Genomic DNA, 24,565 nt, shown 5'->3' with positions numbered 1-24,565 from the left:
ACTCATGTCCATCGAGTCAGTGATGCCAGCCAACCATCTCATCCTCTGTTGTCCCCTGGTTTAAATTTTTTTAAAATTAATTTCTTTAATTTTTTAAGCTTCTTATTTCATATTGGAGTATAGTCAATTGACAATGTTGCAATAGTTTCAGGTGTACAGGAAAGGGACTCAGCTGTACATATACAGGCATCCATTCTCCCGCTATATTTATTTTTCAAATTTATTTATTTATTTTTGGCTGCGTTGGGTCTTGACTGCTGCTCCAGAGCTTTCTCCAGTTGTGGCTCATGGGCTTAGCCACCCCTTGGCATGAGGAATCTTTCCAGACCAAGGACCGAACCTGTGTCTCCATTGGCAACCACTGGACCACCAGGGAAGTCCTAAATTGTTTGTTTTTTTTAAAAATCCAGAGGCCCCTATTTACTGTTTGGTCGCTAAGTCATGATCCGACTCTTTGTGACTCCATAGACTGTAGCCTGCCAGGCTCCTGTGTCCATGGGATTTCCCAGGCAGGACTACTGGAGAGGGTTGTCATTTTCTTCTCCAGGGGACCTTCCTGACTCAGGGATAAAACCCATGTCTCCTGCATTGGCAGGCAAATTCTTTACCCCTGAGCCCCCAGGGAAGCCCAAATACTAGAGTAATTCATTCTAATCACTGGATTAGACTTCCGCATTCATGGATGTAAATGTTTTTCCAGGAGTACAGCTTTGCTTTCATCATGAGGTGTGAAATGTAATGCTCTCATCCTCTTTTTCTAAATTGTCTGTAATTGCAGTTTTTATTTCCTCTTTTACCCAAACACCATTAAGGAGACCGCTTTAAAAGTTCTAATTAGAAAAAAATGTTTTGCAGTGAATTGAGAGGCCCCTATAAGGAGTGACATTTGGGCTAGGTCGTGAAGGAGGGGAGAGAAGGAGTCATACGGACATCTGGGAGGAAGAGTGTTCCAGGCTGAGGGGACAGCAGGTGCAAAGGCCCTGAGGTGGATTGTGCTGGCTATTTGAGGCCAGTGTGGCTAGAGTAGAGGGAGCAGGGGGATAGGATGGAAATGAGATTAGGAAGACAAGGGGTAGAGGGAGGCTTGAACAGACTGTTCGGGCTTTCTGGGTTGCAATGGCAACCCACTCCAGTACTCTTGCCTGGAAAATCCCATGGATGGAGGAGCCTGGTAAGCTGAGGTATCCTGGTAAGAGTCGGATAGGACTGAATGTCTTCACTTTCACTTTTCACTTTCATGCTCTGGAGAAGGAAATGGCAACCCACTCCAGTGCTCCTGCCTGGAGAATCCCAGGGACGGGGGAGCCTCGTGGGCTGCCGTCTCTGGGGTCTCACAGTCGGACACGACTGAAGCGACTTAGCAGCAGCAGCAGGAGCATAAAGACTTTGGCTTTTATTTGGAGGGAAATGGGAGCCCTGAGAGGGTTCTGAGCCAGGCCCCAAGGGAGGGATGTGATCTGATTTAGGATTTAACAGGGTCTCTCTGGCTGTGATGATTCAGTGGCAAACAACCCTCCTGCAATGCACGAGATGCAGGTTCAATCCCTCAGGAAGATCCCCTGGAATAGGAAATGGCCACCCACTACAGTATTCTTGCCTGGGATAATGCCAGGGACAGAGGAGCCTGGTGGGCTACAGTCCATGGGGCCACAAAGAGTCGGACACAACTGAAATGACCACACAACAACTCTGGCTGCATGAGGGCCAAGGACAGAGGCAGGGAGCCCAGTAAGGAGGAGGAGACACGGTGGTCTGGGCCACAGGTGATGTGATGGTGAGTGGAGCAGTTGCGATGGAGAGAAGTGGCTGGATTCAGAGGCTATTTTGAAAGTGGACACCGCAGTGTGTCTTATTTCTACCTGTAAAAGGGGCTGTGTGCGGGGCACAGGGAGCAGGAAGGGGAGGAATGAGAGGCTCAGGCCTGTTTTGTGGAGATCAGGGGAAACTGTCCTTGGGGCCCTGATGTTTCAGCTGAGACCTAAAGCAGCTGGGGAAGGCTGATGGAGGAGAACACTAGGATCTTTTAGAAAAACGGAAAGGAGGGTGGAGGCAAGCAGTAGTCAGGCCACACAGTGCCCAGTAGGCCTGGAACTGAGGTGTAGCCCTCAGGCTTTCTCCTGAGGGCACTGGGGAGCCATAGTTGGTTCTGAGCAGAAGTCAGGATTGAGTCTTTTTTTTTTTTGGCCAAACTGTGGAGCTTGTGGGATCTTCGTTCCCTGACCAGGGATCCAACCCTTGTCCCCTGCAATGGAAGCTCGGCATTCTAACCACTGGACTGCCAGGGAATTCCCAAGCTTGAGTTTTGGAAAGACCCCTCTGACTGTGCAGGGGGACCAGCTGTCTGCCTCAAGACAGCAAGTAGCTTGGGTTGGGAGGGTAGGTGCAAGAGGAGTGGAGAGGGTCAACTGGAGAGACTCAGGAGATAGACCCCTGGGGACGGGAGACAGTGGGGGTCCATGTTGACTTCCAAGGTCATCGTCAGCCATTGAGCCAAGTGTTTCTCATCTAGGAACTCCACGAGTCTTCACAATCACCCAGGGGAGCATCCTCTTTTCATAGCTGGGGAAACTGAGGCTGGGAGAGCCTGCAGAATTTCCACTCCAAGGCTGCACAGTGGGGAACCAGAAGTGGGGAGATTCGAACCCACACCGTGTCTCGCTCTGTGGAGACCAGGATGCGGTCCAGCTCATTCTCCTCCAGGGGTGGCCTCAGGCAGGTTAGGTCGCCACCGTCCCTCCTGCGGCGCCCTGAGCCCCAAGCCCAGCTCTGGACTTTACCCCCAGCCTCCACCCCGTGCCAATAAAAGGCTGCGAGAGGTGCAGAGGCCTGCGGGCGAAATTCCCCTACTCCTGGTGCCAGGGGAGTTACCCAGGGCGCGGAGGGCAAAGGGCAGGCGCAGTGAAGGGGGCAAAAGGGGAAGGCGAGCATTTGCAGTTCCACCTGGCCGTGCAGCCTCGTGGCTTTGGGCCTCAGTTTACCCCTCGGTAATATGGGCGTGGCTCCTTCGAAGGACTGGCAACCGCTGGCGAATCTTCCCCTCGGGCGGTCGGGTGGGAGGGGTGGTGGTGGGGGGAGGGGGGGTGGAGGGAGATACCAGAAGTCCCAGCCCAATGGGGACAATAAAGTGCTCTTATCAAGTCTGAGGAGGGAGACAGGATTTCCCAAGTAGGACAGAGAAGATAAGGCCCAGTTCCCTGGATGGAGAACAGGATTTCCAGTCTGTTGGGGGAAGGTAAGAAAGGTTCATTCTGACGTGTGAAATGAGTTTCTAATCTGAGGGAGGAGACTGGTAGCCCCAGTCTGATGAAGGAGTTAAGAATACCGCTCCCCCCATCCGCAACACACACACCACGACCCCGAAGCGGGAAACTAGACCCTCCAGTCTGAGTTTCCAGTGTGATGACAGATAAAATCTGCTGCCGCTCAGCCACCTCTTTCCGGAGCCCTCCGAGTCCGAGCAGCACCTAAATGCTTCAAATACCACCGTGAGCAAGCCCCAGCTCTGGAGGGTCCAGGACCACAGGACACAGAAGCAAAGGGCCTGTGGGGTTTGCCCCTACCTGGGCTCCGTGCGGCGGGACTCTGGGCCGGACGCCCCTTCGTGAGCTCAGAACCCGCTGGTGGTGACGGTGGTGTCCTAGCGCCACCTAGCGGCTGCTACGGACCAAGCCTCCCGTCCAGAGCTGGAGCCCCCCAAGAAGAAAGGGACCCCCTCCTTCAGAAGCTAGGTTCAAATCCTCCCCGCCCTCCCACCTCCAAAGAAACCCATCTGTGATTCTAAGGCTTCATCGCGCTCATCCTCCAGTGGTGGAGGGCGGTGTCTCTGACTTATCAGCCTACTCCTGTCTCTTCCCTGCGCGCAACTTGTCCGCCGCTCTCCAGTGCCCTGGAAGGAAGTCCACACATGGGGGCTGTGAGGCTGGCCTCTCTAACCTCTCCCAAACCGCCCTGTGCTTCAACTGAACCTGAGTAGTTTTGGGAGCGTGTCGTACTCGGAACTCACCTTCAGGCCTTCGCACAGACTGTTCCCTCTGCCGGGAATGCCCTTCCCTGCCTCTTTCCCAGCATCTCTCTTATTATTAATTTGTTTGGCTGCGCCAGTTAGTTGCAGCATGTGGGATCTAGCTCCTTGAAAGGGGATCGAATCTAGGTCCCCTGCACTGGGAGCTCAGAGGCTTAGCCACTTCCTTTCTCTTGTTCTTCTCCCTCAGGTCTTGGAGAAGATGTCTCCTCCTCCAGCAGTTCCTCTCTGACCCCCTCTCCAAGTCAGGGTCACAGTCCCATGGGAAGGGCTGTGTCTGCACAGGTCTTGACACTAGCTGTAAACTTTAGGGAATGTTAGTTTGAATGAATGAAAGAGAGAATGAGTGAATGCCAGGCAAAAGAGTTTGCCAGCAGCCACAGGAGAGTTTAATCAGAGGAGGTACAAGGTTAGATTTAGAAGTCTCCAGGTTCCTCCTCTTAATCCTGGGCCTTAATCCTGGGCATATGCTGTTCCCTCCGAGTGGCATATTTGCATGTATTAACTCCCTCCCACTCATTGTCTAGGTCTCAGTGAGCCATCCCCTCCTCCAGGAAGTCCTCCCTGACTCTCCAGCTGGCTCAGCCATCCCCAACCCAGAGTGCTGGGCCCCCTCCATCTCAGCTCTGACTAATGCTGGGTTGTCACTGTCGGTGACAGTTATGTCTCCCCTACTAGGGTCCTGGGAGGATGGGACTGGGTTCTGTTCACCCATCGCCTTGTCCGCAGTGCTTACAAAGAAGACATCCTTCTGTCAGGACCTGGGTTTCAATTCCAGCTTCCCCATTGGTGGAGCGTTTTGGGTGAGCTTGGGCCTCTCCTGGAGTTTTCTCGTGAGAAATGAGAAAAGGATGGTTGCTTCCTCTCCCAGCCTCCCAGGACTGTGGTGGGACATCAAGAAGACGCGAACCTGGGTCCTCAGCTGACCGCGTGCCGGGTGACTGTGGGTGACCCACTTCCCCTTTTGGGGCCCATCTGGCTGGCTGCATGGGTGGCAGGGGCCCCATCCTGCTGGGACATTTCGGGAGGCCAGCGCGGGGCTTCCCGAGGCGGGAGGGTCAGGGACAGGCAGAGGGGAGAGGTGTCTGCTGGGTTAGGGGAAAACCAGCCTTCCCCATCATAAAACGGATGACGGGAGGGAAACAAACAAGGCTGGCTCCACCCGGGCGTGAGGGGAAGTTGGGGGAGAGGATAAGGGGCCCCTCGAGGTGGGTGAAAACCACAGTCCACAACTTGTGCCAACTTCCCTCTCGGAGCCTGTGTGCTTTGGGGTCCATCCAGGCCGTCTGCCTGATCACTGGCCTCTAAAATGTCACATGGCTTCATTCCAACCTCAGATCCCACTCTGCCTGCAGCCTTCCAGCCTCATGCATGGTAGTCCCTCCTCCCGCGCCTGCTCAGAGAAAGGCTGAGAGACCCCTTGACTCCTCTCTTCCCTCCAGTCCATCAGCAAATGCTGTCGACTCCGGCTGCAAAATCTCTCCCCACCTCCACGACCATCATCCTGGTCCAGCTGCCGTCCCCTCCAGTCAGCACCGCTGCCACCTCCTCCCTGCGTTCCCTGCTCTTATGTCTGCTTACCAGAGTGTCTTCCAAGAGGTGGCCAGAGAGATCCTCATAGAACCTGAGTCAGAGCCCGTCCAGCCTCTGCACAGAGCCTCCTGGCTTCCCATCTCTCTCAAGGTGACAGCCAGGGTCCTCACCACAGCCTACAAGGCCCTGCAGCTTCCCTGTCCCCCCTTGGCCTCACCTCCTCACCTGTGTTGACTCCACTCCTGCCACACTTAAATTTTTTATTTATTTGGCTGCGCTGGGTCTTAGGTGCGGCAGGCGGGATCTTTTAGTTGGGGCAAGTAAGACTTTAGTCACGGCACATGGAATGTAGTGCCCTGACCAGGGATGGAACCTGGGCCCCCAGCCTTGGGAGTGCAGAATCTTAGCCACTGGACCACAGGGAAGTCCCTGCCTCACTGGCTTGAATCTGCTTTCCTTCCTCCTGGCCCTTGGTTTGAAATGCTTTCTCTGCCAACTTTCCGCCTAGCTCCTCCGACCTTATGATAGGCTGAGTAATGCTCCCCAAAGAAATCTGCTACCCTCATGGCTCAGGCGGTAAAGAATCCGCCTGTAATGTGGGAGACCTGGGTTTGATTCCTGGGTTAGGAAGATCCCCTGGAGGAGGAAATGACAACCCACTCCAGTATTCTTGCCTGGAGAATTCCATGGACAGAGCAGCCTTGTGGGTTATAGTCCATGGAGTTGCAAAGAGTTGGACACGACTTAGCACGCAAAGAGGTCCAGGTCTGACTCTGACTTGAGAATGGTACTTTGTGTGACAAAAGGGACTTGGCAGAGGCGATGAAGTTCAGGATCACGAGCTGGAGAGACAATCCTGCAGGATTTTGGTGGGCCCTCAGTGTAATCACAAGCATCCTTGTAAGAAAGAGGTAGAGAGAGAGCTGACCCCAGAAGAGATGGTGAGATGACTATGGGAGTGAGGCTGGCAGCCGCCAGAAGCTGGAAGAGGCAAGGAATGGATTTTTTTTTTTTTTCCTGGAGCCTCCAGAAGGAACCAGCCCTGTGACCCCCTTGATTTAATCTCTGTAAAACTCATTTCTGACATCTGATCTCCGGAACTGTAAGGGAATACATTTCTGCTGTTTAAAGCCTGCTGAGTTGGTGACAGTTTGTTACAGCAGCCACAGGAAACTGATATACACTGTGACTATCATCCCAGGGAGGTTGCTCTGGAGCCTCCACCTAAATTACATGCTCTGCTGTTTCTCGCTCAGAAACCACCCTTTTCCCATTAGGGCTTCACGACCCTTCATCATGACCTTGTAATGACCTCTTAACACCTGTCCCCTGCTCTGGGCTGTAAGCTCTGTGAGGTCAGGCTGTCTCCATCAGAATATGCTCTTGTGACCTTGCAAGGGGCCTGCTGAGGGTACACTGTGGTCATTGTTGTTCATTTGCTCAGTCTTTGTGACCCCATGGGCTGCAGCACGCCAGGCTCCCTTGTCCTTCACTGTGTCCTGGAGTTTGCTCAAACTCATGTCCATTGAGTCGGTGATGCTATCCAACCATCTCATCCTCTGCCACCTCCTTCTCCTTTTGCCTTCAATCTCTCCCAGCATCAGGGTCTTTTCCAATGAGTCGGCTCTTTACATCAGGTGACCAAAATATTGTAGCTTCAGCTTCAGCATCAGTCTTTCCAACGAATATTCAGGGTTGACTTCCTTTAGGATTGACTAGTTTGATCACCTTGCTGTCCACGGGACTCTCAAGAGTATATAATCAGCAGATATTGGTCACATTCATCCATTCATACATTTATTAAACTTATCAAGTATTTATTGAATGCCAAGTATTTGCCTGGCGCTGTTCTTGGAACTGGGGAATGCAGACAGTGATTCTGCCCCCGTGTCACCCCTTATTATGTTTTATTGTCTGCTTTTGATCGTTTTGGCTGAGCCACACAGCATGTGGAATCTTACTTCCCCAACCAGGGATCCAACCTGCCCCTCCAGCATTGGAAGCACGGAGTCTTAACCACTGCACTGCCAGGGAAATCCTCTGTTGCCCCTTATTATGAACTGAATGTTTGTGTCTCCCCGCCCAGATTCATATGTGGGAGCCCTAACCTCCAATGTGCCTGTGTTTGGAAATGGGGCCTATCGGGAAGTAATTAAGGGTGGGGCCCTGAGCTGATGGGATTAGTGTCCTTAGAAGAAGAGACACCAGAGAGCTTGCTCTCTCCCTGTCTCTGTGAACCCACAAAGAAGAGCCCAAGAGAGCACAGGGTGAGGGGGACCCGGTTGCAAGCCTCAGGTCAAAATCTGCCTTGCTGGCCCCCGATCTCAGACTTCCCAGCCTCTTGAACTATGAGAAAGAAACATTTGTTGTCTAAGCCACCCTGTCTGTGGTATTTTGTTACGGCAGTGTGAACTGACTCAGATACATTCCAGCATTCATTGTCTCTCAGTTTTTTTTTTTTTCTTCATTCCACACTATTTTACTTATTACATCTGCAGTGGTTTAAGAATATGTCCGCAACTTCTTTGACAATCTTCCCATTGAAAGGTGGAGAGGAATTCCCCTCCCCTTGAATGTGACTGGAAGGAGTGACTTGCTTCTAGTTGGTAGAGGATGGCAGAGATGGTGGTGTGTGATTTCTGAGACCAAATCAGGAAGACACAGTGGCTTCTCTCTTGTTCTCCCATGGAGTCACTTGCTTTGCGAAAATCCAACTGCCCTGTCATGAGCCTTCTGCAGAGAGGGCTATGTGGCAAGGAACTGAGGCCTCCTGCCAATGGTCATGTGAATGAGTCAGGAAGTGGGTTCTCAACCAGTCCCAGTGAAGCCTTCAGATGACTGTGACCCAGCCATCCTCTTAACTGTACCCTCACCAGAGACCTTGAGTCAGAACCACCTAGCGAAGCCACTCTTGGATTCCATTTTTTTTTTTTTTTTTTTTTGGTTGCAGCAAACAGCATGCAGGATCTTAGTTCTCTAACCAGGGATCAAACACTCGCCCCCTGCAGTGAAAGCACAGTCTTAACCATCGGACTGCCAAGGAAGTCCCAACTCTCGAATTCTTGACTCACAGAAACTGAGATAATAAAGCTGCTGAGTGTTGGGGTAATTTGTTACACAGTAAGTAGATACTGATACAATAACTCTACTGTGTGTTTTGTTATCTGGTTGAGAAAGTCTCCTTATCATTATTACTACTATTTATTGAGCACCTACTTTGTGCCAAGCACTGATTTAAGGTGATAGTCAAAAGAAGGGAAATTCCTGCCTCGTGGAGCTCACAGTCTGGTGGAAAAGACAGATAATGAACAAGTGAAAGAAGAAATATAGACTGTGGAGTTCCCTGGAGGTCTAGTGGATACGATTCAGGGCTTTCACTGCTGGGGGGCTGAGATCCCAAAAGCCCTTTGGTATGCCCCCCCAAAAAAGGAAAAACTATAATATGAAGATATTAAGTGGTGCGTGCATGCGTCATAAAGGCTCTGAAGAACAAAGCTAGACGGCATTGAATGTTGGAGGAAATCTCCTTCTAAAGAGATGACGTGAGCTGAGAATAGAGTGATTCAAGAATTCATGGTGAGAACATTCCCGGCAGAGGGAAAGGCCGGTGCAAAGGCCCTGGGGCAGGAGTTGCATGGTTTGTTCAAATAACCCGGAGATCAGTGTGCCCAGAGTGGAGTGAGAGGAAAAAAGAGGAGGAGGAGATAGACTGTGATCCAAAAGGGGAGATGATTCAGAAAGGTGACTTTACCTCTGGGAGCCCCTGAGACCTGCTCCTGATGGTCACCATGTCTGTAGTCAGCAGACGAGTGAGGCCCTTTGGCTGCCCTGGTCCTGTGCAACCTCGAGGGGCTGGGATGACCCCTCTGGACCCTGAACAGTGTGTGCTGACCAGACTCCCCACTTGGTTCCCCAAATCCAGGCTTGGCACCCTGGTGCCAGGTACCCACCTCTTTCACCATTGTTCCGCGCACTTCCTCCTTCCTATTCCATTCTCACCTCTCTTTCTCCTCCTGCCGCCACCCCCTTCCCCCCTCCTTCTCCCTTTCTCTCTCTCACCCTCCTCTCTCTCTCCTGAATCAACATTCCAGCCCAGGGGAGAAAAACAGGGCAGGCTTCCTTCCTCTGCCTGGCAGAGCTCCAGAGCCTGACTGGGCCATTGTGTGTTTTGGCCTCAAGGTCATTGCCACCCCCAGCCCTCCCCTCCCCAAGTCAGAAAGGTTACTTGAGAAAAGGCATCTTGGGGGAGCAGGGAGGGAGGGGGCAGAGAGAGGCAGAGACTGCGCTGGATTTCCGCTTGGCGCCCACCCACGGCTGATGGAATCCGAGGGTCCAAGAGGACCCCAGCACCCTCTGGGCTTTGTGGGGAGGAGGGTAGTGGGGGTGGGGGGAGAAGGGGAGCAGTTATGAGGCCTGTAGGGCAGAAGAGGCCCCAGTCTCAGCCTCCATCTGAAAACCTGCTATGTGATCCTGGGCCAATCCCTGGCCCTGCCCCTTCCTGGCTCAGGGACTTTGGGTAAGTTGCCTCCTACGCTTTGTGCCTTATTTTCCTTTTTTTTTTTGTCGGTCAGACAGTCCTTGCATCTGGGTCCCCCAATTTTGCAGCTGACAAAACTCACCCAGGCTATTTATTTTAAAAAATCCAGTTTCCAGGTCCCTTCCATGGAGACAACACAGAGTTTCTGGGCCCACGGGGAGACCTGGAAGGTGTATTTTTAAGAAAGAGCTAGGAGGCTGGAGAAATAGAGCTCCGTTTCACAGGGAGGCGGTGAGGCGCAAGCCAGAGGATCTGTGTTCAGGGCACATTCCGCCTGCCCCTGTGATGAGCAGCATTGGGATTATCTTGATATTTTTAGATTTTCTTTTTGTTTTTCGTTCTTTTTGTTGTTGTTGTTCGCCGCACCACATGGCTTGTGGGGTCTTAGTTCCCCAACCAGGGATGGAACACTGGGGCCCCGGCAGTGAACGTGCCGAGTCCTAACCATTGGACTGTCAGGGGATTCCTCATTACTTTTTATTTTTAAATTAAAAAAAAAAAAAAAAACCTTTCAGCATCAGGATTCTAATTGTACACGTTTTATTTTTCTCATAAACTATTTTCAGATGATTCCAGTTTTTCAGGAACACCCTGTATTCCGTAAAACGAGGGTAACCTGTGTTGTTGCTGCGCAGTCACTAAACGGCGTCTGACTTTTTGTAAGCCTGTGGACTGCGGCACACCAGGCTCCCCTGGCCTCTGCTATCTCCCGGAGTTTGCTCAGATTCATGTCCGTTGAGTCGATTCATGTCCACCGCTGTGTCAGTGATGCGTCTAACCATCTCCTCTCATCCTCTGTCGCCCCCTTCTTTCTCCTTCAATCTTTCCCAGCATCTGGGTCTTTTCCAAAGAGGTGGCCACTGTATTCCAATCAGGTGGCCAAAGTATTGGAGCATCAGCTTCAGCCTTCCTATAAATATTCAGGGTTGATTTCCTTTAGGATGGATGGGTTAGATCTCCTTACTGTCCAAGGGACTCTCAGGAGTCTTCTCCAACATCACAATTCAAAAGCAGTAACTCTTTGGCAATCAGCCTTCTTTACGATCCAACTCTCACGTTTGTACATGACTACTGGAAAAACCATAGCTTTGACTATATGGACCTTTGTTGGCAAAGTGATGTCTCTGCTTTTGAACACACTGCCTAGGTTTGTCAAGGGGGAACTTGTGACATAGGCTGAATTAAGGAAGAAGCCATGACAGAGAGATGGTTACTGTTGGCTTTTCCATCTGCATGTTGCCCAAACTCCCACCTGAGTGAGTTAAAAAGCATTCATCAAGCACTTGGGTAACCAAATTCTTTCCTTATATTGACTCATTTAATCTTTTCAACAGTCCTCGGAGGTGGATACTATTATCATCTCTGTCTTATAAGTGAGAAAAGTCACTTTGCCTGGAGTCCTTCGGCTCAAGTGGCTGCTCTCAGTTCTGTCTGGGCTCTGAGCCTGCGCCCTGGCCTAGCCGGCCCTGCCGAGGAGTGACGGAAACTCAGCTAGCTTCCTTCCAGGAGCCGTGGGAACTACGGGACCTGGAGCGAGGTTTTTGGCTCTCTGGGTCTCAATTTCCTCATCTGTAAAATGAAGGAACTGCCAGTAATTACTCAGGGTTCTTGTAGGAATTCATTGAGCTAGAGACACAAAAGGACAAAATCAACGTTTGAGGTATCAGGAGCTATTATTATATTGTTTCTGTGCCCAGGGCCCCTGCAGTGGGAGGGCAGCGTCAACTGCGGGCCCACAAGGGTCAGCAGGGTTTAGTTGCCAAGCTGTTTCCAACTCTCTGTGATCCCCAGGCTCCTCTGTCTGTGGGATTCTCCAGGCAAGAATCCCGGAGTGGGTGGCCCTGCCCTCCTCCAGGAGATCTTCCTGACCCCGGGATAGAACCCATGTCTCCTGTGGTCTCCTTTATTGGCAGGCAAATTCTTTACCATTGAGCCACCTGGGAAGCTTTGTTGCTATTCTTCTTTCCTGGACTGATAAAGAGGGGAATTGGACTGCCTGGAGGATTTAGTCCAGAAGCCCAGATAGGCCTAGGGGGACAGGAGACTCGGTCCTGGGGACATCTGAGCCTCCACACCCTGAGGATATGGGATCTGACTTGACCTAGAAAACTGAGCTGCCCCTCTTCCCCTCCTTCACCCCTCCTGCTGGCCTCATTCTCCACTGCACAAAGCGAGCCCTGGCAGAACACCACCCCAGTCTTTTCCAAATCCTGGCGACCATATCTGGGGCTCCTCCCTTTTGGGCTTAGGTGAGAAAGGCCATTTTGTCCAGCTTGGGAAGAAGGAGTTCCAAGGTCTGTCATGGCAGAGCCTGCCAGCTGCCCACCTGGGATCCATTCTTTCCTGTCTTTGAGAGCAAGGACCCTGAAATGCTTTGGAGCAGTAATATACCCAGGGAAAAGACTACATGTCCCAGCCTCCTTTGCAGCTAGGGTGGCCACATGACTAAGAGCTGGTCAATCAGACGTAAGTGGAAGTTGTAGGATGGGACTTTGGGGAAGGTTCCTTAAAAAGGGCACGGTTTAGGACTTCTGTGGTGGTCCAGCGGTTAAGACTGTCTGCTGCAGAGGGCATGGATTTGATCCCTGGTCAGGAAAGTTTCCCATGCCACGCAGTGTGGCCAAAAAGGAAAAAACGGGCAGGTCGGGGGCACAGTCCATAATCAGGCATGGAGCTGCTTTTGCTTTTTGTTCCCTTCTTTCTGCTTCCAGCCTGGAACGTGGATGAGGCAGCTGTGGCTCCAGCAGCCATCCTGGACCACGAGGTGATCGAGAGAATGAAGGCCCCAAGCTCACAATGATGGAGCAGAAAGACAGAAAGGGGCTGTGTTTCTAACGACACTGTGGCGCCATCATCCCAGCTCTGCTCGTGGTCACCTTCTATGTGTGAGAGAAATAATCTTCTATCTAAGTAAGCCACTCTTAAATGTATCAGTTTCTCCTTTACCTTGTATTCTAGTGTTGTCTTTGTTTGTGTTATGTCCAATCTCTCTTACTAGCCACTGAATAAAAAATCTCACTGACTCTTACGTGAACTTATTTCCCATTTTGGGTCTGGATAGTGTTGTTGGGGTTGAGAATGGGCTAAAATCCATCCTCACTTCCTAGCTGTGCCATTGCCTGGAAACCTCATCCTGGAGAACATTGGTTTAGCCGGTAGCTTTCAACTCCATGGAATTCCCTTAGTGCCCACTTAGGTAGGGAGAGTCACTGGACAGAACTTTTAGTTCTCTCCTTCCTTCATTGGCCAGAATTGATCACATGACCACCTGAAACTGCAAGGCAGTCTGGGAAAGTGAGTATCTGGTATTTTCAGCTTCCTTTGTGGGAGGCAGTGCCTCCATCATAAATGAGCAAAGAGGAGTGAGTGGCTGCTGGGGAAGTATCCACATACTCTTTCCTCGTTATATATATTTATTGAGCATCTAATCTGCTCTACTTCAATCAGAATAGTTTCTCTTTTATATATTAGTCTTCTCTGTCTCTTATCATACTTGCCAAAAGTTTGTTGATTTCCCTGGTATTTTCAAAGAACCAGCTTTAGGTTTTATTAACTAGCTCTGTTCGATTTTATATTTCATCAATTTCTGCTTTTACCTTTCTTAATTTCTTACATTTTTTTCTTTGGTTTATTGCATGGACTTTTTCTAGTTTCTTGAGTGGTAGCCTTATTTTGCTCAATTTCAAAATCTTTTCTTTTTGGTACTCTCAATGTCTTTAAGCATTTTAATGATATCATCCTGCCCCAAGTGTGGCTATGATCATATCCCACAGTTTCTCTATATAATATTTTCACTGTCATTTGATTTTGGTTGCCATTTACATTTTAATTGCCTCTGTAATCCACGTATCATTTAAATGTAAGAATCTTTTTTTCCAACAGTGTGTAGAAAGTTGGTGGTGGTGGGAGAAGAGGGCTATAGCTTTTGAATTGATATCTATTTTTATTGCATTGTGATTTAATATATTAAAAATGTTTTTAAAATAATATATTGATATACCATGTAAGCTTGCATTACATGGTAAGAAAGGGCTCTGAGGCTAATAAAATGGTTTGGAAAACTCTAGTCTATCCTGGGTCTTCCCTGGTGGCTCAAATGGTAGAGAATCTGCCTATAATGTGGGAGACCTGGGTTTGATCCCTGGGTGGGACGATTCCCCTGGAGAAGAAAACGGCAACCCACTCCAGTATTGTTAAGTCCACACCTTTTTACTGGTGGACAAATGGAGGGTCTAGTGAATCCATAGCAAATGAAGGGCTCTAGCCCAGATTTTGGAACCCTCATTCCGGGTACCTTTCACCACTCACCATCTCAGCTCAACATGCTGCTGCTAAGTCGCTTCACTCGTGTCCGACTCAGTGTGACCCCATAGATGGCAGCCCACCAGGCTCCCCCGTCCCTGAGATTCTCCAGGCAAGAACACTGGAGTGGGTTGCCATTTCCTTCTCCAATGCATGTAAGTGAAAAGTGAAAGTGAAGTTGCTCAGTCATGTCTGACCCTGAGCGACCCCATGGACTGCAGCCCACCAGGCTCCTCCGTCCATGGGATTCTCCAGGCAAGAGTACTGGAGTGGGGTGCCATTGCCTTCTCCTCAGCTCCACATGGCCATCCCCAGAAAGGCTCTGTCTTGAAAGTTTCTGAGAAATCACTCTATGAGTTTTTCCATCCCTGCCCAAACCTCTCTTTCCACCCTGAGCCTGGAGTCTGCTATCACACTTCTGATTAACACCAGGTCTCGCTATAGTGGGTCATCTTGGCTGGGTGGGGCTTGTGGCTCAGACTTTAGTGAGACGGGTCAGAAGACGCTCGCCCTCTGGTTCCCACTCTTCTCTGCTCTCCAGCCCGCAACCCCACCCCTGCCCCGTTAGCATTCATTTATTCATAGGGGCTTTTTTGGTGTGTGTAGAGGAGGAGGGAGATATTTTTAGGATTCTGCAGGTGATGCTTGAGAGATACATGGAGTGGGGGTGGGGGAATCCCAGGACAGTGGAGGGCACAAAAGGGCATCTTTGATTAAATCGATGTAGGCCAGAAAGTGCTGGAACTCTTCTTGAGAAATTTGGTTATTCCTTGTCCTGTATGCAAATAGCTTTGCATCAGGCTCCAGGTTATGGAGGGAGGCGCAGTGTAGGGGGAGGTGGCATGTCCCACGGCTATTTGGTGCCATAGGAGGGGCACTCTTTCAGCCACTGGAAACCAGGACCCTCAGGAATAATCTGGGAAGGGCCTGAGGCTGTGACATGAAGCGGTGGGGGCTTGGAGCCCTGCGTTTTGGGCATCCTTGTGCATGTATGTAGCCAGACTGAGATCATCTTGGGTGAGAAGGGATGCACGTGTGGCCACCAGGAACGACAAGGTTGGCAGCGGTGGAAGGAGAGGCTGACACAGGCGTGTGTTAACCAAGGTGTTTATAGCCTCTGTGGCTCTCCGACAGCGCGGTGAAGGCGTAGGGCCCCGCTGGCTCTAACTCTAGGGTGAAAGCAGGAGAACAGAGGACCACGGTCCGGCATCCTTGCTGGAAGCGAGTGGCCCTCTGCTCCAGGGGAGGAGACAGGGAGAGTGACATGAAGAGCTCGTCTCTCTGGAGGTCTCCAGGTCCACAGTGCTACTCCAGGACTGCGGGGGAAGGACGGGGCACAGGGGTGGAGGAAGCCATCAGGGGAGGTAGGGGACCAGGTCCCCGGTGCCCCCATTCCTCCTGCGCCCCTGCCCGACCCTGGCCTCCCGGCGGCCCCACCCGCCCCGTGCTCAGCCTGTGCCAGGTTCAGATTCAGGAAGCTGTGGCGCTGGTCCTTGGGCGAGGAAGGAAGGTTGACTGTGAGGAGAGAGACAGGATGAAAGGAGTTCCGAAGCGTCATCAGGGGGCGACCTGCTATCATGGACCAGCATTCTCCCCCCAACACTGACCCAGAAAACTAGGTTTTGATGAGTGAATGGATGAAGGAGGGTGCTAGGGGTGTCTGGAAGTGACTGGGTCCTTGATCCTGGGAGCTTCAAGTCTGAGGGGGGGGAGTCACAGCCCTTGACTCAGGGACATGGCTTCTGAGACTGCCGGGTCTGATGTGGGAGGCCAGGCTCCAGGGACATGGCCTCTCAGGCCTCTGAGGATGCTCGGTCTGATGGGAGAGACAAGATCCCTAACTCTGGGAGTTCCCAGTCTGATGGAGGAGACAAGATCCCTAACTCTGGGAGCTCCCAGTCTGATGGGGAGACACGGTCCCCAACATCTGGAAGCTCCCAGTCTGATGGAGGAGACATGGTCCCTACCTCTGGGAGCTCCCAGTCTGATGGACAAGACATGATCTCTATCTCTGGGAGCTCCCAGTCTGATGGGGAGACACGGTCCCCAACATCTGGAAGCTCCCAGTCTGATGGAGGAGACATGGTCCCTACCTCTGGGAGCTCCCAGTCTGACTGGGAGTTATGGTCCCCAACATCTGGAAATTCCCAGTCTGATGGAGGAGACATTGTTCCTGACCACTGGGAATTTCCGGTCTGAAGAGGAAACACAATGCCCACCACGTAGGGGTCTCCATCTCGATGGAGGAGATCATCCTTATTTCAGCTTGAGAGAGAAATGTACCCTCTGAGGGTAGAAATTCTGTTCTCTTACTGCATCACAAAGCACGAAACACGATCTGCATTGTCTAAGATGACAGTCTGAGGAGGGAGGCATGGCTCCACCCTCACCCTATTCCGCCCGTCTGATGGGAGAGGTACAGGGTGAGGGAGGTGGCAGTGTCTCCCGTGTTTTATGGTCCAGGGAAAAGGGTACCTTACCCTCAGTCTACACCCTGTATTTTGAAACCTTTGGTCTGGTGTGTTTCTTACAGAAGAGAGAAGGCATGGAAGTCCCATTGAGTGCCCCAGTCCAATGGAGGAAGCCAGTCTGCCCCTGGTCTGTCGGTTTGACAGACGAGGCAGGAGCTCCATCTGGGGAGGCCCAAGTCAGCGGGAGGACTGAGTCAGCTGGACTCCGCACTATTGGGAGCCCTTGTCTGGAAAGAGCCGCCCCCTCCCCGTCCCCTCCTGCACACTCACGGGCCACCTGCAGCTCCACTTCCAGCGTCTCCGTCTTGCCCTGCAGCGTGACGGTCTTGAGGGTGTAGCGGCCGGCATCCGTGAGGTTCAGCTTCTGCACCAGCAGTGAGCAGTTGGGGAAGCCCACCTCCCGGCCTGTGTGCGCGGGGCCTGCGATCCAGTTTCCGGAAGGAAGTTGGCTGAGAAGCCGGTTAGGCTCGGAGGCAGGCCCGCGGTACCAGGCGTAGACCAGCAGGTCCTTGGGGTAGCCCTGGACGGTCAGCGTCACGTCCTGGCCCTCCATCGGCCGGGTGGGCACCGGAACGATGGTCATGACGACCGTGGCCGCTGGGGAGAGAGTGAGGGCGGCTGGGTCAGCTGGGCCTCCATGGGTCACAGCGCCCCTCGCCCACCCCCAGCCAGCTCATCTATGCCTCCCGCAACTGACTGGCCCTCCCAGTGCCAGGGTGCCAGAAGGGAGACAGAGGAAGGCGGTGGTGACTTGTGTGGCGGTGGAGGTGGATTTTGTGTCTTAACAATGCCTGCCCACCAGGGAGCTGTGTTTTCCCTCATTAGTTTGGGAGACCCCCGTGCATGGGGGCCGTCTCTCTCCCATTAGACTAGGAATTTCCAGCTCTTGGGGGACTATCTCTCCCCATTAAACTGGAAGACCCTAGAGGGCCAAGTCATGTCTCCTCCATCAGATTGGAAATTGTTAAAAGTCCAGGGGCTGCATCTCCCCCATCAGATTGGAAATTCTCAGATTATGGGGGCCGTGTCTCCCCCATTAGATCGTTGGGAGCTATGTACTCCAGGTATTGTCTTTTCTGTGAGCTTGCAAGAACTCAGAATAGGGGGAGCTATAGTTCCGCATTAGATTGAAAGATTCCACAGAGTGGAGGCCATGTCTCCTCCATCAGATTGGAAATTCTAATTGATTATTGGGCTGGGTCTTTCCAGTCAGCTGGGGACCCCAGAAGTTGAATGGGGGACATGTCTATCCTATCAGTCTGGAAATTCCTAGAAAGTGGGGGGCCTGTACCCCCAAAAGTAGAAATTGTGTTTCCTCCATCAGACTAGGAATTCTCAAAAAAAAAAAAAAATCCATGTCTCTTTAAGACCCCATCTCCCCCATCAGAATACAAAATCTGCTTAAGTGTCCCCTGTGTCTCCTCCATCTGATCAGAAGTCATGCCGTCTTCATCATTGCTTGGGTGGCGTGTGAGGCATTGCCTCTTCTCTCTGACTGGCAGCTCTTGAATAGGGAGGCCGTGCTTCCCTAATTCAAGACTGTCTGTGCGAGGGCAGAGATCATGTCTCCTCCATCAGACCAGATGGGGGCAGGATGGTGGCCCCCTTTCCTGTGCCTCCCCCTTTGGTACCTGCCACAGGGTGGCCGACAGTTCAGGAGGCCTTTGGGGGCGCTGTGCCCACTCCCTGCACATACCTGCACACCTTGGACACCCCCCATCTTGACCTGCAGAGACGGGGCTCTGGGCAGCGCCTCAGGTCATCTGGTCCACCCCACTGTCTCTTGCCAAGACCAGCTGCCAAGGCACCCCCCGTAGGGTGGGGCAGGAGGTACACTTACCTCTGGGGACGCCATTTCTGCTTTGGGTGAAAGAGATTCCACCCTTTGGATGAGACCCAGCCTGTTAGTAGGAGGGAGGCACGAGGGCGGGAAGGATTGTTGCCACTGTCCCTGGGGGATGGTGGCCACTTGGGAAGGAACCAAGGCGGAATGAATGAGGCCCTCATGTTCAAAGCCACCATCCCCAGGGGATGAGCAGATGTCCCCTGAGGATCCTGATGGCTCTGAGAACACCAGCTGTGTCCGTGCTACCCCCACCGCCAGGTTGTTTAAGGACAGAGGCAAGACAGTGCCTCTCTCGCTGTGTTTTTCCATTTGCCAATGAAAGGCAGTAATTTCCCCGGGAGCGCGTTTGCCTGTGCGCGGGTGTGCGCATGCGCACACCCGCATCCGCGCCAGATAACTGAATAATTGAGTTGGCTGCGCGGAGGTTCAGCTGTTTCTGCGGCAGGGAGGGGGCCCAGCCTGCAGCTGCTGTGACAGACTGAATTTAAAACAGGGGCATGCATATAAAGGGACATCGAATGTTTTTCCACTCTACCCCTGCACTGTTTGGGACATGTGGCCCGTTTCTGGCTTTGCCACCCCTCAAGGAAGAGAGTCTGATACGTCGATTTTTTTTTTTTTTCCGGGGTGGGGGTGTGATAAGGCACAGACTGCCTTCCTTTTGTCACCTGGGGATGAAAAGGGTCCACCTGAAATGCCACTTTGTCCTTTGGCCAATGAATGGGGTGAGAATCTCTCCCTTTCCCATCATCTGTTGGGCAAACGGCCGCAGAATGGTGGGTGGAGCAGCCGAAGCTGGGGTCCAACTGGGCCTCCGAGGGGAGGGGGCGGTGGCCAGGCTGGGGGCGACTCACCAGAGAGTTTGACCACCACTGAGGCAGATCCAGAGAGCAGGGTCTTGGGGTTCTTAGCAATACACGTGTACGTGCCCTCCTGGGCGGCTGTCATGCTGCTGATGTTCAGGTGGTCTTGGTCGTTCTTTAAGGCCCGCCCATTGAAGGCCCACACATACTCGGGCTCCGGGCAGGACCGGGCCGCGCACCACAGCGTGAGGGACGTGTTGAAGTCGACTTTGATGGTGCAGCCTGTGCGGGTGGTGGAGTCCTGGAGTATGGCCACGCGTTCTGGGCCAACTGTGAGGGCGGGAGGGAGACGAAAGGGCAGTGGAGGGAGAGGGCCGTCCAGGCGGGCACCCACCAGCTTTCTTTCCACCAGGAGGAGCCCCTGGGAAAATCTGGAGCAAAAAAGTGCTCTGGCCTTTGCAAATCCCTCATGGGTCTCTAACTTGCTCTAAGATCTTGACAATCACTTTCCCTCTCGGGAGATTTCAGTCGTCTTTTCTGTAGAAAGACGACGTTGGGGCACTGCACAAAAGCCCTGCAAGATGTTTCGACGGGTTCATTAAGGGAAAAAAAGGCCTAAATGATTGGTTTCCGATAAGCCATTCTAAGAATCTAGAATTCTAGGGTTCCAAGAGTAGGTATTTCTAAGTTCTAGGAGGCTGAGTCTAGAAATCTATGTTTCTAAGATTCCAGGGTTGGGCAGCTCTAAGTTTCTAGAATTAGAGTCTAAGAATCTCTGCCTCTAGAGTTTCTGGGGTTCTCAGAGTCTAGAATCCAGAGCTTCTCAAATCTAGAATTCCCTGGTTGTAGGATTCTAGGCTCTGAGTTTTTCTGCATTGCCATCCCTCGTGTACCTGAGTGATTTCTTTCCTCTGGGTTGTTGTTTAGTCGCTCAGTCGTGTTGGACTCCTTTGTGACCCCCTGGACTGTAGCCCGCCAAGCTCCTCTGTCCATGGGATTTCCCAGGCAAGAATACTGGAGTGGGTTGCCATTCCCTTCTCCAGGGGATCTTCCCGACCCAGGGATCTAACCTGCATCTGCTGCATTGGCAGGTGGATTCCTTACCACTGAGCCACCTGGGAAGCCCTTTCTCTGAATGCCACATGGTGTGTCTGCTGCTCCTGGGGATGACTCCATACTTTGGTTATGTTTTTAATTTTATTTCCCCTCCCATTCCACCTTTCATGTCCCCTCTCCCTTTCAAAAATAACCAGTCCTGGAGGTATTGATTCAAAGGGAAAGATGATTCAACTTCGAACGTGGTCTTCTTGTCCTTTGGAGATGGGTCGAGTGCATTTTGAGGGGACCCTTTGGTTTCTAACCCCAGCTGGCCTACTGACTCACTGTGTGCCCTTGGGCACCCTCTCCTGGCCTCAGTTTCCCCATCTATGAGGCTGGGGGCTGGGCTGGGAGGACTCACAGTACACGGTCAGGTTGACGGGCTCGCTGCGGCTGACACTGACCGGGTTCCAGACCTCACACTGGTAGGCGCCGGCCTCCTCCCTGCGGATGCCATGCCGAGTCAGCACCCGGCCATCGGGGGACAGGCCAAGGCGCACAGCGATGGGCAGGGCGTCGCCGTTGAAGAACCAGCGGACCTCAGCAGGGCTGGGGCTGCTGCATGTCAGATGTAGAGTGTCCCGGCGCTCCACCAAGGCCGTGCTGTTGGCCACGACCACGGGCTGGGCCAGCATCTCTGTGGGGCAAGAGACAGAGGGGGAGGGGGCCGGGCACTGCCTGCTCCCACGGTCTCCCCCTCCCCAGGCAGGGGGCATGGCTGGATCCCAGTACCCCTGAAACCCCAGCCAGAGGGGCAAAGAACAGGATGAGAGGAAGGTTTAAATCCTGGAAGCCATCTGGGAGGAGGTGAGCATTTTAATGTTATTTTAGGACTTTTTTTTTTGATGGCACATTTTTTAGGGTTTTTTTTTTTTAATTTTCAGGATTTGGCAGGAGCTGGGAAAGCCCAGCTAGGGTAGAGGGGGCTCTCGGGGGTGTCTCACCATAGACCTGCATGTGTCCGTAGCCCACCTCCGTCTGAAATTGCCTGTTGAGAGTCTGCAGGATGTAGGTGCCCGAGTGCCCGGGCAGGGCACCCTGGATGTCCAGGCCACCGTCGGGGCGCACAGCCTCTCGCCCCGTGTGGGCTGGGCCAGGGGTCTCATCGCCTGTGCTTACGATGTAGCTGGCTACCAGGTAAGACAGGCTGAGTGTGGGCCCCGCGTACCAGTTGTAGGCCAGCAGTTCCCCCGAAAGCCCTTGGACAGCCAGAGTGACGTTGTCGCCCTCGGCTGGCTGGGCAGGCTCGGGGGTGATAATGATCTCGGCCCCCGCGCTCAGGAACGCGGCTGAAAAGGAGCCAGAGGGGTGGGGTGAGACGGGCTCGACCGCTCCCCACATTTGATGGGGGAGGAGACATGGGCTCCTGGCACATGTGTTTCCTCCATACAGTAAGTGCTCGGTAACTATCTGCCAGGTGCTGACGGTGTCTCAGTCCTGGGGGGGTGGGGGCTGGGATCTGAGGACCGGATCTGATGGGCTGCGCTAAGGATCTAGCATTGGCCTTGCTCATACCAAGCTCACAGCACCCACTCAGCCCATGGGACCCAGGACGAGACCCAGAGGGTTTTCCCCGGCCGTGAGAGTCATCAGATTAAGCGGCCTCATCCTGCCCCCCGGGAACCCTGGCTCCCGGTTGGGTGCCCTTCCTTTGCCTCCCCAGGCTCAACCACAGCAGAAAGTAGGGCTGTGATTAATCCACTCCACCCTTTCTGTTCTCAGCCCAGGAGATAAGCCCCAAACCCGACTAGCTGGTCAAGTCTGCCTGGGATGAAATTGTGTGTGGCTGCCTGGATCAGGAAGCTGTGGCGGTTCTCACATAAGAAGTGTTTACATGCCTGGCCTGGTTTCTGGTACTTTCCATGCTGATGGAGCCTGGCTATGAGCAAGGGCTCTGGATCTAACACTCAGCCCTGTCGCTTTCTGGCTGTGTGACCCTGACCAGCGACTTCACCTCTCTGAACCTCAGGCTTCTGGTCTATGGAGTGGGGGTGATGGGTGGGGTGATTATGAATACACAAAAAGTGTATAGGACAACACCCGGTAGATGGTAGTAAATGCTGCTGGGGATGACCTTCAAATGACCCCAGGAATTAGACCCATTTCATAGATGAGGAAACTGAGGCTGAGAAGAGGAAAGCAACTGCCCAAACCACATCCTGAGGGAGGATTGATTATAACTGAAATCAACAGCTGTTGATTACAACTCATGGTGGTTAAGGCTTCTGTAGCTCAGTAAGGGTTTGCTACGTGAATGAAGCACAGCAGTGGCTCCCTAACCCACACCCCGCTTTTAGAAATCTCCAAAGTCACCTCAAAAATCTCTTTGGGTGACAATCCCTGGCCTGCCCCACACTGGTGATTCTTGGAGGAGTAAATTGTGCCTGAATGAAGCAGAGCTGTCGCCCCTACCTGCTGGGTTTCTGGCTCATACCCTCCCTCCCCAGACTCCCCTCCCTTCCCTGAGACCATGAGGCAACGGCTCTAGGGGTGCCGTTCTCGCTCACCACTGAGAAGGAGCCATCTGCTTCGGATCAGCACCATCTTTCACCCTAAAGCCGGCTCTTGAAGACGACGGCGTGGTGGCCCAGCGCTCCGAGGCTCTTCCTGGTTGATGTTTGGCTCTGTCTGGCGCTAGACCTGGGAGGATTCGGTGATTTGGAGCTGGGGGAGATCACCTGAATTTGGAGGGATCGAGTCACCGAGAATCTGGGGCCCCGTTTGGGTACCAGAGCGGGTGTGGCAGGCACGGGCCAGGGGCCACGACCTGGTCAGGCCTCCTGGGGCGCCGCCTGACCTTCTTTGTGCCGAGGGCCCGGGTTTGGTACCGGGAGAAGAACCAGGTCACCAGGGAGGCGGGAGGAGGGCCAGGGGAAGATTTTAGGGCAGTTCTTACCCACAGCGCAGGCCGACTTGCGGGGGACACTGAGGGATAAAACCCATCCACGGTGACTGCCATTTTCCCAGGCCCAAAGCCGTGGGTGACCCTCAGGTTTCATCTCAGTGGCTGCCCTGTGATGCGGTCACTGTCAGAGTCCCAGCGGGCAGATGGGGAAACTGAGGCATGGGGTAAGGGCTCTGACTTGCCCAAGTTCCTGCAGGCAGGGGGTTCTGAACTCTGCTTTGTTTCTGAACCCACACAGAAGGGAAGGAGGCTAGTGACTGTACACTTTCTCTGGGGCTCTGTTTTTTGTTCATTTTTTATACATATTTATTTATTTGACTGCGCCAGTTCTCAGATGCGGCACATGGGATCTTTAATCTTCGTTGTGGGAGGCAGGATCTTTAGTGGCGGCATAGTGTCCAAGTTCTCTGATCAGGGATTGACCAGCCCCCTCCCTGCATTGGAAGTGTGGGATCTTAACCACTGGAAGTCCCAGGGGCTGTGTTTCTTGTTGGTTTCCTACATAGGGCTGAGCAATCCACACTTTCTCTCTTCTTCCCTTGAAGTCTTGTTCTTTCTGTCTGTGAAATGGGCATATGTGAACCCTTTGGGGCCAGAGAGAGTCCAGTCTTGACCTTGGCTATACACTTCCTGGAAGTGAGGCTGGAAGCAGCCTCTTCCTGAGTCTCTGTTGACTGCTCTGAAAACCAGGGGTGTGTAGACTCTAATCAGGGTTGTTGACTGATTAGTGAGATGCCACATATCAGGAACTTAGCACCTGGCAGAGTTGGGTCCCAAACACAAGAGATGGTTGGTGTTATTGGACCTAGTTCCACTTTTCCTAGTTTCCGTGACCATATGCAAGTTATGGAGCCCACTGGGCCTCAGTTTCCTCATCTGTAAAATGGGAGTGATGATAATACCCATGTCATGGGCTGTTGGAATGATGAAATGAATGAACTTGTGTGAAGTACTTACCATGATGCCTGGCACGGAGCAGAGGCTCAAGAAGAAATCACTCAGGGACTTCCCTGGTATCCAGCAGCTAAGACTCCATGCTCCCAATGCAG

At 52.6% G+C, this 24,565-nt stretch overlaps 1 protein-coding gene and 1 long non-coding RNA gene across 4 annotated transcripts; one reads left to right on the top strand and one right to left on the bottom strand.

Annotated features, from left to right (window-relative positions):
- On the top strand, positions 9,950-13,114 carry LOC108637999. The gene is made up of 2 exons (XR_001919516.1): positions 9,950-10,070; positions 12,803-13,114. It is a non-coding gene; the product is annotated as an uncharacterized LOC108637999 (long non-coding RNA).
- On the bottom strand, positions 15,485-24,533 carry CEACAM16 (carcinoembryonic antigen related cell adhesion molecule 16). 3 transcript variants are annotated; one of them, XM_013977186.2, is made up of 8 exons: positions 24,474-24,533; positions 23,508-23,623; positions 23,119-23,251; positions 21,556-21,900; positions 20,973-21,248; positions 19,565-19,843; positions 17,135-17,461; positions 15,485-15,908 (listed from the first exon to the last, which is right to left on the bottom strand). In XM_013977186.2, exons 3-8 carry the CDS (start codon positions 23,153-23,155, stop codon positions 15,502-15,504), a joined length of 1,671 nt encoding a protein of 556 aa, XP_013832640.2. In that variant the 5' UTR covers positions 23,156-23,251; positions 23,508-23,623; positions 24,474-24,533; the 3' UTR covers positions 15,485-15,501. The 3 variants fall into 3 exon arrangements, with proteins under 3 accessions (XP_013832640.2, XP_017918041.1, XP_017918043.1); XM_018062552.1 differs by lacking the exons at positions 23,119-23,251; positions 23,508-23,623; positions 24,474-24,533 and having other exon boundaries at positions 21,556-22,130; XM_018062554.1 differs by lacking the exons at positions 23,119-23,251; positions 23,508-23,623; positions 24,474-24,533 and having other exon boundaries at positions 15,616-15,709; positions 21,556-22,231.

Source organism: Capra hircus, chromosome 18 (genome assembly GCF_001704415.2).
Source record: "Capra hircus breed San Clemente chromosome 18, ASM170441v1, whole genome shotgun sequence".
Classification (NCBI taxonomy): Eukaryota; Metazoa; Chordata; class Mammalia; order Artiodactyla; family Bovidae; genus Capra; species Capra hircus.
This window is presented reverse-complemented; position numbering and strand designations above follow the sequence as displayed.